Source organism: Sorex fumeus, unplaced genomic scaffold, assembly GCF_029834395.1.
Source record: "Sorex fumeus unplaced genomic scaffold, SorFum_2.1 ptg000054l, whole genome shotgun sequence".
NCBI classification, from domain to species: Eukaryota; Metazoa; Chordata; class Mammalia; order Eulipotyphla; family Soricidae; genus Sorex; species Sorex fumeus.
Genome location: NW_026606111.1, coordinates 15107444 through 15122843, shown reverse-complemented (window position 1 = coordinate 15122843; position 15400 = coordinate 15107444). Strand labels below are relative to the sequence as shown.

The 15400-nt window shown below is 37.6% G+C and overlaps 1 protein-coding gene across 1 annotated transcript in view; it reads left to right on the top strand.

The window, feature by feature from the left end:
* Positions 1-15400, top strand: part of MMS22L (MMS22 like, DNA repair protein) — a 123623-nt gene that overhangs the window by 93085 nt on the left and 15138 nt on the right. The window contains exons 15-19 of the mRNA XM_056125206.1: positions 4630-4780; positions 6817-6968; positions 8159-8301; positions 11401-11560; positions 15008-15177. Of these exons, the coding sequence (XP_055981181.1) occupies positions 4630-4780; positions 6817-6968; positions 8159-8301; positions 11401-11560; positions 15008-15177 (776 nt within the window). The remainder of the gene's footprint in view (positions 1-4629; positions 4781-6816; positions 6969-8158; positions 8302-11400; positions 11561-15007; positions 15178-15400) is intronic.

Sequence of the window (15400 nt, the reverse complement as noted above, 5' to 3'; positions counted from 1 at the left end):
GAACTGAATGATAGAAATTTTTGAAGATCTTGACCTTTATAGCACTTACATAGCTTTGACTTTATAATAATAGGTTGAAGAATTGTGACAGGGCAACTGTTTTCCAATTACTGTAATGTCTATGAAAATGTATATTGATGTTCAATCATTTTAACCCAAGCATCCATTACTCTCTTCCATTTATCATCATAATTCCCAATCACTAAACAAAAACGCTATCATACAAGTTCAATGAGTACCAGTCTAGACCAAGAGCAAGTGCTATATAAACATTGAGCCAAGTAGGTATGAATTTTGGACCTGTTTTTAACTAAAGATTTGTACGTTATCAGGGAAGAGGTTTCTGCATTTTTTAAAAAGTCTTTGAATATCCACTTAATATTATCATTGAATATATACCATTAAGAAATAAGACAACACTTTATCTTTTCGTGTACAAGCTTTATATTTTTATGGGCCTCATAGTCTAGTTTAGGGAGAACAATAAATAAGTAAAATATATATGTTAGTGGTAAACGTGGTGGAGAAAAACTAAAAATGTAGAAGATGACGGGATTTTAGAGACTGGTTGCAATTTTGAAACGAGTAATTGGGAAGGTCTGAGTATCAGCTGAGTAAATGCCTCAAAGAAATGAGAGGTCAATGACATGCAGAAGTCCAAAGGCAAGAGCATATGTGATGTATTTGAGGGACTGCAGAGAGACCGCAATAACTCGTGTGTAAGGAAGAGCGACTAGTCAAGATGCGATCCAGAGGAAAGAGAGCTAGTTTGGATTGTGCTTTATATGCTATTTGAAAACTTTTGCTTTCACTCTGAGATTGAAAGCTTATGATAAAGGAGTCATATAACCCATCTGGGTGTTTGAAATTGAGGCTAGAATAAAGGGATAGCAGGGGAGAAGCCAAAAGGCCCACTAGGGAACTGTTATAGTGACGCAGAAATGAGCAGCATGGGGTAAAGTGGCAGCAGTAGAGGTGAAAAAAGATTTTCAGGCTGGGGTAGAGGAGGTATTTTGAAGGTAGAACTGATTGAATTTTCTAAGTGGATAAAATATGGTGAGCAGAATAGATAAAGAGACAATCCCCCATGTGTTGAAATTACAGAATTATCTAGAAGGGACTGATTTTTATGAGGGAAGATCAGAGTTTTTCATATGGAACATGCTTTTTTTTTTGATATTTATTAAAATCCAAGGAGAAAAATTAAGTCAGTACTTGCCTCGTGAGGTTACGGCTCAGGGTCAATCCAAGCTAGATATCTAAATTTGGAAACAATCTGTGAATAAATTGTCTTTAGAGCTGTAAACTGAGTGAGACTACTGCTAGTATAAGTATTGTTGAAAAAAATGAAGTTTGGGGGCCAGTGTCAACATGGCTTCCATGTTTTGATTTGTAGAATTAAAAGGAACTGGCGGGGGTAAAAGGAAAACTAAAAAAGTGGCTGGTCTGAATATCAAGTAACAGAGCATTTCAAGGTAGCAAAGTAGTCAATAGCTCAGATGCTCTTTTCAGGACATGAAGATGACATCCGATGATCATTTATAAGTTTGTGTAAGAAAGAGTTCAGTTTGATAAAATTGGGGACTAGTTTTATTGTGGAAATAGAGACAGAGCCTGAGTGAAGATGATTCAAAAGAACATGCGAGGAACCGAGGATGTGGTTAAGTGATAGAACACTGAATTCTGTCCTTTAGGCAAGAATGGGCAGGAAGAGGGTAATGGAGGAGAGGAGAAGACAAGGAAGAATTGGGGAGAAGAGAAGAAAGGCTTGGCCATCTGTATAAAGAAATCTTTTTGAGTATCATTTTTAAAAGAAGAATGTGAATGTCACTAAAGGAGAAAGAGCTTTTTTTTTTCCTTTTTAAAAATTATTACAACAGCTTCGTTCCTGATGCCCCATTCGCTCTCAATGGAACGACCATCTCCGAATACAACAGCTATGTGTACCTAGGTCGAGAAGTCAACATGACAAATGACCTGGCACCCGAGCTGCGCAGGAGGAAGAGAGTGGCTTGGAACGCCTTCAAGAATGTGGAAGAAATAGCTAAGAGGACGAAGAACCTCCGGCTCCGGGCACATCTCTTTGATTCCACTGTTCTTCCTGCATTGACATATGCCTCAGAGACCTGGGCCCTACGCAAACAGGATGAGAATGCCATTCGGGTCTCCCAAAGAGGAATTGAAAGAGCTATGCTTGGAATATCACGTTTCACTCAAATGAGAGAAAGAATCCGGAGTTCCGACATCTGTCGATGATCAAGAATCAGGGACGCTGTCTCATTTGCCAAGGTGTCGAAAATCAGATGGGCTGGTCACATAATGAGATTTAAAGACGACCGCTGGACTAGAGCTATTACCGACTGGATTCCACGGGATGTCAAAAGACCGCGTGGCCGCCCACCTACCAGATGGTCAGACTTCTTCATCAAGATTATGAACGATCGGTTTGAGGCTCTTCATGTTCCCAGAGCGAACAGATGCCATTGGGCTACACTAGCACGCGACAGGGACACATGGAGACGTTACTGGTGCCCGCTCGAGCAAATCGACGACTAATGGGAAGTTAAGTGATTAAGTGAAAAATTATTAAGGCACCATAATTTACAAAGTCTGGTACTGATCCGAACACGACTGTCATCTCTCTACTTGTATTCCGAGGCTCCCGCCCCCTTCTCCTCAGACCTTTCACCCCCCATTTGCATCGTGAACAGCACCTTTTTAAATTTGGTTGTTATAGTTGGGTTCTCATGATTTCAGTGTTCATGACTGGTTTGGATATTTAGGTACTTCGGTGGTATAAAGAAATTTTTATTATTTTTTTAAAAATTATCTTTATGGAAGAAAAACATTTAAAATAATATAACAGATATGAATATATGATACTGACTGGCATTGTCCTGGAGTGTGGAAAAATTAGAAAATGCAAGAGGGTCACTTGTGTTTTTAATGCTCCAGAGAAATGAAGACTTGAACTCATATTATATATGGTAGTAAATGAGTAGCACTGTAGTACTGTCCTCCCGTTGTTCATCTAGTTGCTTGAGCAGGCACCAGTAACATCTCCATTGCGAGACTTGTTACTGTTTTTGGCATATCAGATATGCCACAGGGAGCTTGCCAGGCTCTGCCGTGTAGGTGAGATACTCTTGATAGCTTGCCAGTCTCTCCGAGAGGGACGGAGGAATCGAACCCAGGTCAGCCGCGTTCAAGACAAACACCCTACCCACTGTAGACAGGTTAAATGGGTCTAGAAGAAGGCAGCTGGGCAGATGTGATGGAAGCTTATGATAGTTCTCTTTTGTTTCTCATTCCTCTCTGGAGTATCCAGTGAGGTCATTAATTGTGAGGTGTAGGTGAGGAAGTGGTACTGACTAAGGATGTAGAGAGAAGAGAAGCAATAGTCCCTAAGAATAGATCACTGAATGGATTGTCTAGAGAAAGGTGGTGGGCATGCTGGTGATCTCAAAAGACCCACTTAAAGAAATTAGTATTCATAAATTTAAAGTTATGTTAGAATTTGAACCCACCAGGACTTGTGAATATATTATATGTCCTGGGAGAATCCAAGAATTGTTGAAGTTGGGGACCTGGGGAAGAGAGTTGGAAATCTAGTTTGGTGCCAGAAAGTGGGGTCCTTAAAATTGAAATTTTGTGGACATTGTTCTTATTGATAATGCCAGCATCTTTTTGTATCACTGTGGGAGTGCATGAACTAATTAAAAAGCAGATACCTTGGAGGAGAGAAATGAGATTCTGAGATATTGGATGAAAAACCGTCCAGGATAGTGACATGAGTGCTCTTAGAATAATTACAAGCTAGAGTCCTCAAGGAATGAAGAGAGGTGAACAAAGGAACAGAAGGAACAGTGGAAGGGCAGGAGAGTTAGTGACTATTGCAGTTTTTTGCTATAGGTTTCAGGGTGATAGAAGAGAAGAGAATGATTTCAGAAATGGCATTGTGAGCCATGGAATGAATTCCACCTGGCTGTAGGTCAAATGATACGAAAAGAGCGGGAAAATAAACAGCAACCACTTGAGATGCAGAGCAGGTAAAGTTTAATGAGTGATTTATTGAGAAATAAACAGATTAAGGTGGAGGATTCCTAGGATCACAATAATGTGTATTTATTTAATGTGGTTAATTAGGGGATTCTAGTTTCTGGGCTTAGTGGGTTCTGAAGAATGTGGAGAGCATAGTTTATTGAAGATCCCTGTTTAATTAAGGAGAATGACCAGTGTCTGAAGTAAACTATTTACTTGTAGCTGGCAACAAGTAAATGAGCTTGATTTGAGAAGACTGGAGGCTAGAAATGTTGGTTTGTTTCGTTTTGCTTTCATTCCTCTTTGGAAAGACAGAGGCACAGTAGTCGAAACTTCAGCCCTAGAATTTGTTTGAGGGAGTTTGAGGAAGCCATATTAGATTCATGGTGGTAATGCCGAGATAGATTATTCTATGTACAGAAATTCCCTTGACAACATGGATTTATTTCTAGCTTTTTGTTAATTCTGCATTTCTAAATGTCGCATTTTATAAAATGCTGAAACTTTTAAAGATCACTATGTAATTGTGAAGGGAGAAAATATGTTAAATCTTTTTCTCACCTTAACCTCCTCTCCATTTAAACATAGATTTTACTTTGTTGGCACTGGACATGCCCAGCACAGCCCCTTCAGATCTTCAGCCTCAGCCCGTTGCAGCAATGATTCAGCTTTTTGGTTGGGATGATATCATCTGGCCCCAAGTTGTAGCAAGATACTTAAGTCATTTCCTACAAAATAGGTAAGTGATTTTGTCCCATATATGCACATTAAGAGCAATAGCACAGCGGGTAGGGCGTTCGCCTTACAAGCAGCCAACATGGCCGACCCGAGTTCGATTCCTCTGCCCCTCTCGGAGAGCCCGGCAAGCTACCGAGAGTATTCGATATACCAGACACAGTAACAACAAAGTCTCCAATGGAGACGTTACTGGGCCCGCTCAAGCAAATCGGCGATCAACGGGAGGGCCATGTGAGATTAGTACACCTGGAAAGTATGCTATACTTTTCACAAATAAAAAAGTGATCTTTAATATATCTCTTCTCACATTGGCAATTTTTCACTTTTGGATATATTTTGACATTAGCAACAGTAGGAATGCTAACTTAAGTTTCACAGACTGATTTTTTTGTTTGATGTGTTGCTAATATTAAGTTCTTTATCAAATCTATTTGTTGTTGGACTGCTTTATTCTAGTCCTGAAATTGCCTTTATTTATCCACCATTGTGGGAAAAAATTAAACAGTGAATATTGCTGAATCTGCCTGAAACTGATATATTATTGTAATTTTAGATTTAATGGCAGCTCTTCTTGTTAAAGCTGGACTTTGAGAGATTTGGCATTGTGTCATCATGAGCAAGTTACTTGAACACTCTGAATGTTGGTTTTCTTTCTCTGAGTATCCCCTGCCACATTGCATAAGATATATGAAGAACTTTGGTGGAAAAACATGTACAGTAACTCTATTGTATATGTTTTATACATATAAAAGTATATACTTTGTGTGTATTTATATATATATTTATATACATTTATATAGATCTCACCACTTCTATCTAACTTTAAAGTTAAAATAGAAGTGGTGAGATCAGAAAGAATTGAATAAGAACAAAACAGCATGGAAAATAAAATAAGTATAAAAGCCTAGGAGACCAGTCTCAGTTAAAATGAAGAGTGATCCCATTGGTAAATGAGCCTCCTGAGGAAATTCATTAAGCAGAGCCATTAAATTATTTCCTCATTGGCTTTCAGTTGTAAAGTAAGGGAGGTCTGCTTCAATTTATTACTTTTTGGATGGTTTCTGACTAGAGAATTCTATAATAGCAATAAATATTTATGTTGTTTAATACTTTAGCTAAATATCTGAAATTTAGTTTTTTATATAATGTTATATTAGTAATGGTTGAAGACACTAAAATACAAAGATGTTAAATAACTTTCGTAAAGTTTTATAGGGAATAAATGAGCGATAAGCGTTCTTCAGTAGTGCATATTCTTCTTATGAAAAGTTCTTTTCAAAGGGTTTGAAGTGGTATTTTCAGAGCTAGGATTTAATATCTTTTTAAAAGCCTAACTTTACATATCACTTTATAGTTATCTTAGACTATCCTCCTCTAACCCAGCATATAAATGAGTTAGAAATATTCAGCCAACCTTAGGTATCAAGTTAATAGTTTTTTTAAAATGGTGTTTAGAACTATCTGTGAGGTATATTTAACAAAGGCTGTCCTTGGGGCGCGGGAGCCAAACAAGTGTCAGGAGACCAGGAAACTCAAAGAAAGAATGAATCAAGGAATGAATGAATGTGTGTGTGTATATATACTCATACATACTTTGTCTCTAGCTTTTCTCTTACATACATAATTGTGATTCTATTCTATTTCACTCTAAGGGCCCGTGTTTTTCCTTGCTTCTTCCTTCATTATCATCTACCTTACTTCATATAAGCCAAGCCCTATCCTGCTCTTTCTCTTTTTAGCCATATTTTTTTCCTTAACTCATCCTTGACACAAACCTAAATATATGCCACCAGGGCAAAAGGAGATTAAAAATTAGAACATGACAAATGAAAGTAATTATATTTACTTAAAAAATCTTTTTCTGTGCTTTACATGCCAGTAATCATGTCTCCATTAGAATGTAAAATAAGTAAAATCAAGGAATGTTAGAATGTTTTTCTTAGTTTCTTAATCTCTATACCATATATGCTCAGAGAACCTATTGTCAGGACTTTGTCTTTACTTTTGTTTTTAATATCTCTTACCTTATTTTCACAGCATGTTGTGTGAAGCACTTTCTTATTCAGGCTGCATATCTTTTCAAGCTTTAACTGTAAGGTCCTGGATTCGGTGCATTTTGCAAATGTACATAACAAACCTCAATGTGCCTGATAATTTATCTGTTGATACAAATCCAGAACAGGACGTCGGTAAGTATTACAGTATTTAGCATTCTGGATAACTATTTAAATTTTCCAGTCTTGTTTGTACAAAATTTACTTAAAATTAGGTATGATTATAATAAATATAAACAAATAATTTTGTTTTGAAACCTGTTTTTTGTTGTTGTTCATTTGTTGTTTTTATTTTTACATTTTCATGATATAATACAGCATAGATTTCTCTCTTACATAAAGAAAATAGTTTATTTCCTTGAAAGATATGAGTAAAAACTTGTCTCAGGTGACAAGCTGTATTCTCTTTACCTAGAAAAAGCTTATCACTATTTAAAAAGTAGAAATCCTGGCCAGTAAGACAGCACGGTGATGCACATTGCTAACCCAAACTTGATCCCTAACATCCCATCTGGTCCCCTGAGTACTACCAGGAGTGATCCAGAGTGCAGAGAAAGGAGTAAGCCCTGACTACAACTGGCTTTAAAAAAAAAAAGTTTACTTAGAAGTGAAATAATTGGTTTAATAGTTTATAAAAGTCACAGGAAACACCCAAAAAAAGATGATGAATAATTCTCACACACAATTTTTTTAGATGTTTGCCTAGATGTTTTACTATTAGTTCCTGGGTGATATTTGTGCTTTTTTTTTAAGTACCCCTGATGATTCTGGTTTTCTGTAGACATGGACAGGAAACCTAAGCCTAAAGCTCTTGATTGTGGCTAGTTAATAAGTTGCACAAAGGCTAGGTTGAAAAAAATATATACTCTGAATTAATTTTGGTGTCTTATATCTTTTTTTTTTAACTTTCTGGGGCTAGCATATTCACAAGTGTGTTTTTTAAGTAAAACTGTTCCTTAGAGAAACAATTCAACATTTTTAATTATATAGAAATGCATGCATATATTTGCAGTTACAGTGTTTATTGAAAATTAATCATTACAAACAAAGTATATTTCCATGTAAAATCTCTACAATGCAAAAGATCCCTTTTGTTTCCTTGTGGCTAGAGTGAACCAAACCAGCTTTCCAGTGTGGCTGCTGGGACTGCATACAGCGGGCCCTCAGCCTGTGGACAAGGACAGGGGGACTGTGAGCTGAAGTTCCTGATGTGTATATTTTAAAGAAAATCATGTCATGAGTCCCTTCCTTCATGCACATATCTATATGTACACATATATCTGTAATTATATCAAACATTACAGAAATATTTTTTATTTTAACAGAAGAAGAGTATATGCAGCAATTGTCTGAACTGACCAGGCTGATATTTAAACTCTCAGAAGTAAGGAATATTTTTTCAAAGGCAGAAGTTGATCATTTAACCATTCCAGAGGACCCTAAAATAGCTCTTGTTCGATTCTTTGAGGTAATCTTTATTTAACAGTAAACCTGGGCTCCATGAGTTGTTTTTATGCTCTCGTATAGCATTCTCAAGTTTTCTGTCACTTTCTAATCACTTATCACTTAATCACTTAATCCTCGTTATTCATCGATTTATTCGAGCGGGTGCCAGTAACATCTCCATTCATCCCAGTTGCGTGCTAGCGTAGCCCAATGGTATCTGTTCGTTTTAGGAACATGTAGAGCCTCAAACCGATCATTTAGGGTCTTGACGAAGAAGTCTGACCATCTTATAGGTGGGCGTCCACGTGATCTTTTGATGTCTCGTGGAATCCAATCAGTAATGGCTCTAGTCCAGCGGTTGTCTGTAAACCTCATTACGTGTCCAGCCCATCTGATTTTTGATGTCTTAGCAAATGAGACAGCGTCCCTGATTCTTGAGCGTTGACGAAGATCAGAACTCCGGATTCTATCTCTCATTTGAGTGAATCGTGATATTCCAAGCATAGTTCTTTCGATTCCTCTTTGAGAGACCCGAATAGCGTTCTCATCCTGTTTTCGTAGGGTCCAGGTCTCTGAGGCATATGTTAATGCAGGAAGAATAGTGGAATCAAAGAGATGTGCTCGTAGCTGGAGGTTCTTTGTCCTTTTAGTTATTTCCTCAATGCTCTTGAAGGCATTCCAAGCCGCTCTCTTCCTCCTGCGCAACTCAGGTGCCAGGTCATTCATCATGTTGATTTCTCGACCTAGGTATATATAACTGTTGCATTCGGAGATGGTGGTTCCGTTGAGAGCGAATGGAGCGTCAGGAACAAGGCTGTTTCTCAAACATTATCTTCGTAAGATTCAGCTGTAGTCCGACCTTTCCACATTCACGGTCAAAGTCGTTCAGCATTTGTGCCGCTTGGTTGATGTTTGGTGTTATTAGAACGATGTCATCAGCAAAGCGGAGGTGGTGTAGTTGCCGACCATCTATCTTCACTCCCATGTTTTCCCATTCCAGTCGTCGCATGATGTTCTCGAGGGTGGCACTGAAGAGTTTTGGTGAAATGGTATCACCCTGCCGAACCCCTCTCTTGATATGGATGATTACTTCTTTGTAGAATGGTGAGATCTTGGTAGTGAATCCGCAATAGAGCTCACGAAGGATCCTGATGTATTGAGTTTGTACGCCCTGATTGGCTAGGGCTTCCATGACCGCTTCCGTCTCAACAGAATCAAAGGCCTTCTTTAAATCAATGAACGTTAGACAGAGCGGCATCTTGAACTCCCGAGATACCTCAATAAGCTTGGTTATTGTGTGGATATGGTCGATGGTACTGAATCCTTTTCGGAATCCAGCTTGTTCACATGGTTGTCCTTCATCTAGTGTTCTGCTAATCCTATTCAGGATGACTCGAGTGAATAGTTTGTAGATGACAGACAATAGGCAGATTGGGCGATAGTTGCCAATGTCGTGGCATAGTATTTCTTGTATAGTAGTACAGTCCTGCTGGTTTTCCATTGGGATGGAACCTTGCATTCAGACAGGTAGCGTGTGAAGAGTCGAGCCAATGTATTGATGAGTACTGATGGTAAGTTCTTCAGGTGTTCAGGTCTGATCTTGTCTGGGCCAGGTGCTCTTTGTTTCTTTACCGACGAGATGGCATGTTGGATTTCGGAAGGGAGAACATTGGGAACAACATATCCATCATGTGGTATGTGGTATGTGGGCAAGTGGATGTGGCTATTAAAGAGATCTGAGTAGAAGTCATGAATAATCTTCTCCATTGCCCTTCTGGAAGATGTGATAGATCCATCATGATGTCGGAGGGCAGTCATCTTGGTTTTGTAGTTGGTGAAGGACAGGCGGGCATTACGAATGTTTTTCCCAGCTTCTGCTGCATCTACCAGTACTGCTGCTCTCCTGTTTTTGAGGTCATCTTTGATGGCTTCTCTGCACTGTTTTGCCAGTTCAGACGTTCGCTTGTGGTTGCCCGAGGCACGTGCCAAGCCACGTTGGCGAATAAGTTCAAGAGTGTTCGAAGAAAGACGGTTTTTTGTGGTTATCTCTCTCTTGGCATTCCTTGCACAATCATGGAGGTGCTGAATCATTCGATCGTATTCCTTTCTAATATGTTTATTTAAGAAAAAATTCTTTTTATTCACTAAGATTTATAGTCCTGGCCTAATAATAAGGTTTTGTGCATACAACATTCGAACTCCCACACCCTCCACCAGAATATCTGTTTCCCTCCACCATTCTCTCAGGTCCTCCCCACCCACTCTCCTCCTACCTCTCACCCACTGACCATCTCACCATCATGGTAAGCTCTGTGCTAAGACCAGTTCTCAAATTTGTTAACCATTTGTTGTTCCTTGACCAACTTTCTTTTTTTTTTTTTTATTAAAAAAATTTTTAATAGTGAGACATCATGAGGTACAGTTGCAGACTTACACATTTTTGTGCTTGGGTTTCAATTATACAACGATCAAATACCCATCCCTCCACCGGTGCCCATTTCCCACCACCATGGATCCCAGTATCCCTCCCACCCCCAATCCCCCCATCCCACCCTGCCTCTGTGGCAGGGCATTCCCTTTTGTTCTCTCTCTCTTATTGGGTGGACCAACTTTCTGTATATCCTCCATACTCCATTATCATCCTGCATTGTAGGTTGCCTGCCATCTTGTTTGTAGGTTTTCTCTATAGGAATTTGGGGATTTGACATTACCAGTTGTGTACTTGAAATATGGTAAGCCATCCCTTTTGGATATCTTGACGTAAATAAGTTTCTTTTATGTTAGTTCCATGTGTTTTTTGTTTTATAATACCATTTTGACTAGTCATACCTTCGTAAGTAATTATTGGTTGAACTTTGGTGGATTTTTTTTAATTCTTCTTTAATCTTTAAATTGTAAAATGCATGACAATTATTTTCACTTGCTTTTTAATTGCTTTCAATATTTCCTGGAAGGGTAGGGTCTTAAAATAAGGAGTGTGTGTGTGTTTGTGTGTGTGTGTGTGTGTCTGTGTGTGTGTGTGTGTGTGTGTGTGTGTGTGTGTGCGTGTGTAAAGAGAAAGTTATTTTCCAATGCCTATTTTAGCTTTGGAAAACTAAATCACTTTTCCCCTTATTTATAGGCTGTTGGTATAACTTACAGGAATCTGCAGACACTCTCGGATAAATCTGCCATGGTCACAAAGTCCTTAGAATATCTTGGTGAAATATTAAAATATATAAAACCTTATTTGGGAAAAAAATCTTCCAGCACAGGGTTGCAGCTGACTTACAGGATGATGGGTATGTATCCCTGGCATTATTAAACTTCCTAGCTTGAACTTGGAAGATTCATGACGGATGAAAATATTTAATATTTTGGCTAAATCACTGTTCTTTGTACTATCATAAAAATAATCTGAAACACTAATTTAGTTTAAAATAACATTAGCTTTCAAGTACTTCTCTGCCTGGCCTCGTCTCCTTTCATAACTTCTTGCTCTGCTTGTATTAATATTAAAATTAATTTTGATCATACAAAACATATGCCAACACCAGTTTTCTTGTAGTAGTCGGCCTTTTGAATCATTCACATTGTGAGTACCTGTGAGCAACTGAAATGAATATTTTTATTTTTGGTTTTATTTTTGTTTGGGGGCTTCAACTAGCATCTTCAGGGACTCTCCGGCGCAGTAGATTGTATGCTGGGCTCCTGCATGCAGAAGATGTTCTCTCATTTTGTTGACCCATCTCTTGAGCCTCTGGAATGGCTTTTTTAAATGCTTATTTATACTTTGTTAGAATTTAAAGCATCAGAAAACTATAACTTCTTTCTATTTTTACGGTCTGTTGTGTATGAAGGAGGTCAGGATAGGATTTATTACAGCACTAAAGATATTTATGCTTCAAATCTTGTTTCTCACAATGCTATGTTTTCTTCTTTATGAAAGAATTCTTTTACTGTGCCAGTTCTATAACTACAGAGTTCATCCTTTAGGAAGTCCATAATTTGAATATCTTTGTTCACTAAAACCATGTTGCAAACCAAAAATAGGAACTGTATTAAGGGAAAAGAGAAAGATTTCCTTAGAAGTTTGTGTTCAGAATTTAAGGTTTTTTTGTTTTGGGTTGTTTTTTCCTTTCTCTGTGGCCAGAACCTTATATCTTTTTCTTTGATCTTGTGAATATATGAATAAACTCAATTTTGGGCTGTCTGAAGCCTTTTATCTTTGTTGTGAAAGATAAAGAGAATGTGAAATGTTGTAAATATGGATGATGTAGAATGTAGTGAAAGCAGTAGTAGCAATTCAGACATTTAATCTAAAAAAACAAATGAGAATATGTTATAAAGTTAGCATAATAAAATATGGATTAGTAAGTATTTCATTGTTTAGACTTAAAATTGTATCTCTTAGAATATGGCCAAGCTAATTCAGGATTTGTCCTTATTTCACATGTAACATGATACTGATAGTCTTATCAGGAATGGCAAAAATCATACCTGAATTTGTGATATGTAAACCTGGGGCAAAATTGTCCTTATGAGAATTGACTGCCTCTTTTGGTCAGTGGTTGCTTTTTGGTTTAATGACTGTATTCTTTCCTTTTGTCTAGATCTCAGAGGCTGGGAATCAGTATGAGGCTATAGTGTAGCCCATTTATTCAGAGAAATTAGGAACAAATAAGAACACCTGGTTGTTCTCAGGGCTTGACGTTGGCTCTTTGTGCTGTTCCAGAAACCATGTGGTACCTGTAACCCAGCTTGGCACCTTCCACATGCAGAGCATGCACTCAGCCTGTGAGCCATCTCTCCAGCCCCTCCTTCTTTTTCTTAAAAAAAAAAAAAGTGGGTTGAGGTAGGAGCTTATGGGGAGATAGTGCATCAGGTAAGGCACTTCCTTACAGGCACCTGACCTGGGTTTGATCTTTAGCATCCCATTTGGTCCTGCAAAGACCACCAGGACTAATTTCTGAGTGTAGAGCCAGGAGTAACCCCTGAGCATCGTGGTATGGCTGCCAAACCAAAAACTATACACACACCCAAAAAAGCTTACTGTGACCTAGAACAGAATATTAGTACATATGAACTCTCATAGTCCAGACCTCTTGCTGTTGTGGTAGTATTTTTATAATACTTTTTCCCTATCTTTTTGGCTTTATTAGTAACTCAGTAAATAACAACATGTTTTACCTAAGAAAAAGACAATATTTTTGATTTTTATCAAGCTGCTTTGTTTTTAAACCTTTCAAGGAGTTTTACCTGTGAATCCAAGCCCTGACAGCTCGCTGCTGAGCTATATCTGTGCCCTCTCTGTATCTCTAATTAGACAGTGCTCATTGTTCTTTGCAAAAACTTTAAAAAGCAGATTTGTCATCCTTTGTGTTCTGTGAACTTATAAAATTATGGTCTTAAGTAAAGGGTGTTAGCCAGTGCAGAAGGTGTAACAGTAAGTGTAAGGGAAACATTTTTGGTTAGAAGGTCCCTGCTCCATGTAAGTTAAAGCTTATGTGACATCTGAGAGGGATATAAATTTTGGTGGTAATGGCAGCTACTCGTTTGGGTATATTAATGTTAGTGAGAGTTGGAGTTCTTACATTGCTGTCATTCTCAAGTTTTTCACCTACTGGAAAAATGAGGAGCAAGCCAGCATTATTTAAAATATTGCTAACTGAGCGTTGTGTTTCTTAATGATTGATTATTGTATTTTCTTTTAGAACAGAAGATTAATGTTGCTGTTTGTTGGTCTTAGAAGTGATTATTGCTTGAGTTTTTTTTGTAACATCAATATACTGTACTATAAGCATGTTTTTTCTTTCAAAGTTTGAATTTTAAAACTTTCTGCTTTATGGAAATAACTTTAAATTCTATAATTTTTTATTTCTAGCATGGAATAAAATAGATTTATTTTTTTGTAGTGCATGTGTTTGGACAAGTAGTCAATGATCTTTTAATGATCTTTTAAATTCTTTTTTTTTTTTTTTCGGTAAAAGAGATACATCCTAAGGGGAACTGTGTATCTATTCTTAATCACTGTAGTAAACAAAGGTGTTTATTTGTTAAGAGATGCTATCGAATTTTACAGATCAGGCAGTATTAAGGAAACCATGTTTCAGATAGTACAGAAGTCTTTTCTTTGAGAATCATAACTTTATTTTTATTTTTTATTAAATCATCATGAGATAGAAAATTACAAAGATATACATGACTGGGTTTCAGTTATACAATCTTCCCACACCCATCCCTCCACGAGTGTACATTTTGTAGGATCAGTGTCCCCAGTTTCCCTCCTACCATCCCCCAGCTTGTCTCTATGGCAGGCATCTCTCTCTCTCTCTTTCTCTCTCTCTCTCTCTCTCTCTCGCTCGCTCACTCGCTCGCTCTCTCTCTTTCTCTCTCACTGCAGAAGTGTACTATTCCATATATTGCACAAAAGAAGTATACTGTACTTCTTCTAACATATAGAACGAAAAAGGTAGATGAGATTAATGTTACCTTTTGGTATATCCGCTTACTGTGTGAACAAATGACTATGTTTGTGTATAAAATTTTTATTGTCAGGAAAGGTATGTGGTTTTTTTTTTGACCTGAAAATCTGAGTTTTGACTCTTTCTAAAAATACTTGACGATATGAACCCTTTTCACTTACGGACTTCTTCCCTATCACTTATTTTAGTGTGGCCCTGTGTGCTTTGAACAAAATTTGTGGTTAGAAAATAACCATAATATCTGTCACTGTTGTTCTTTGTCAGGAATTATTGTTAAATCCTGGGCACAGATCTTTGCCACCTCTAAAGCCCAAAAACTACTCTTTCGGATCATAGATTGCTTACTGCTGCCACATATGGTCTTACAACAAGAGAAGGAGCTGCCTGCATCTATGCTGACCGCAATTCAGAAGAGTCTTCCTTTGTATCTCCAGGTATGGTAAGCAGGGCTGATTTAAAGTGTACCAAAGCAAAACAAAACAAAAACAAGAGGGAAAAAAAATCCTTAAAACTTACTAATTAGTAATTGCAGGTTTGAATTACTATATATATATCACACACACACATATATACATGTATACCTTTGGCACTTAGTCGAAAGCATTTTAATAATTCTTTTGTGTTTGGATCTGAAAATAAAACAAACAAAAAAGATAG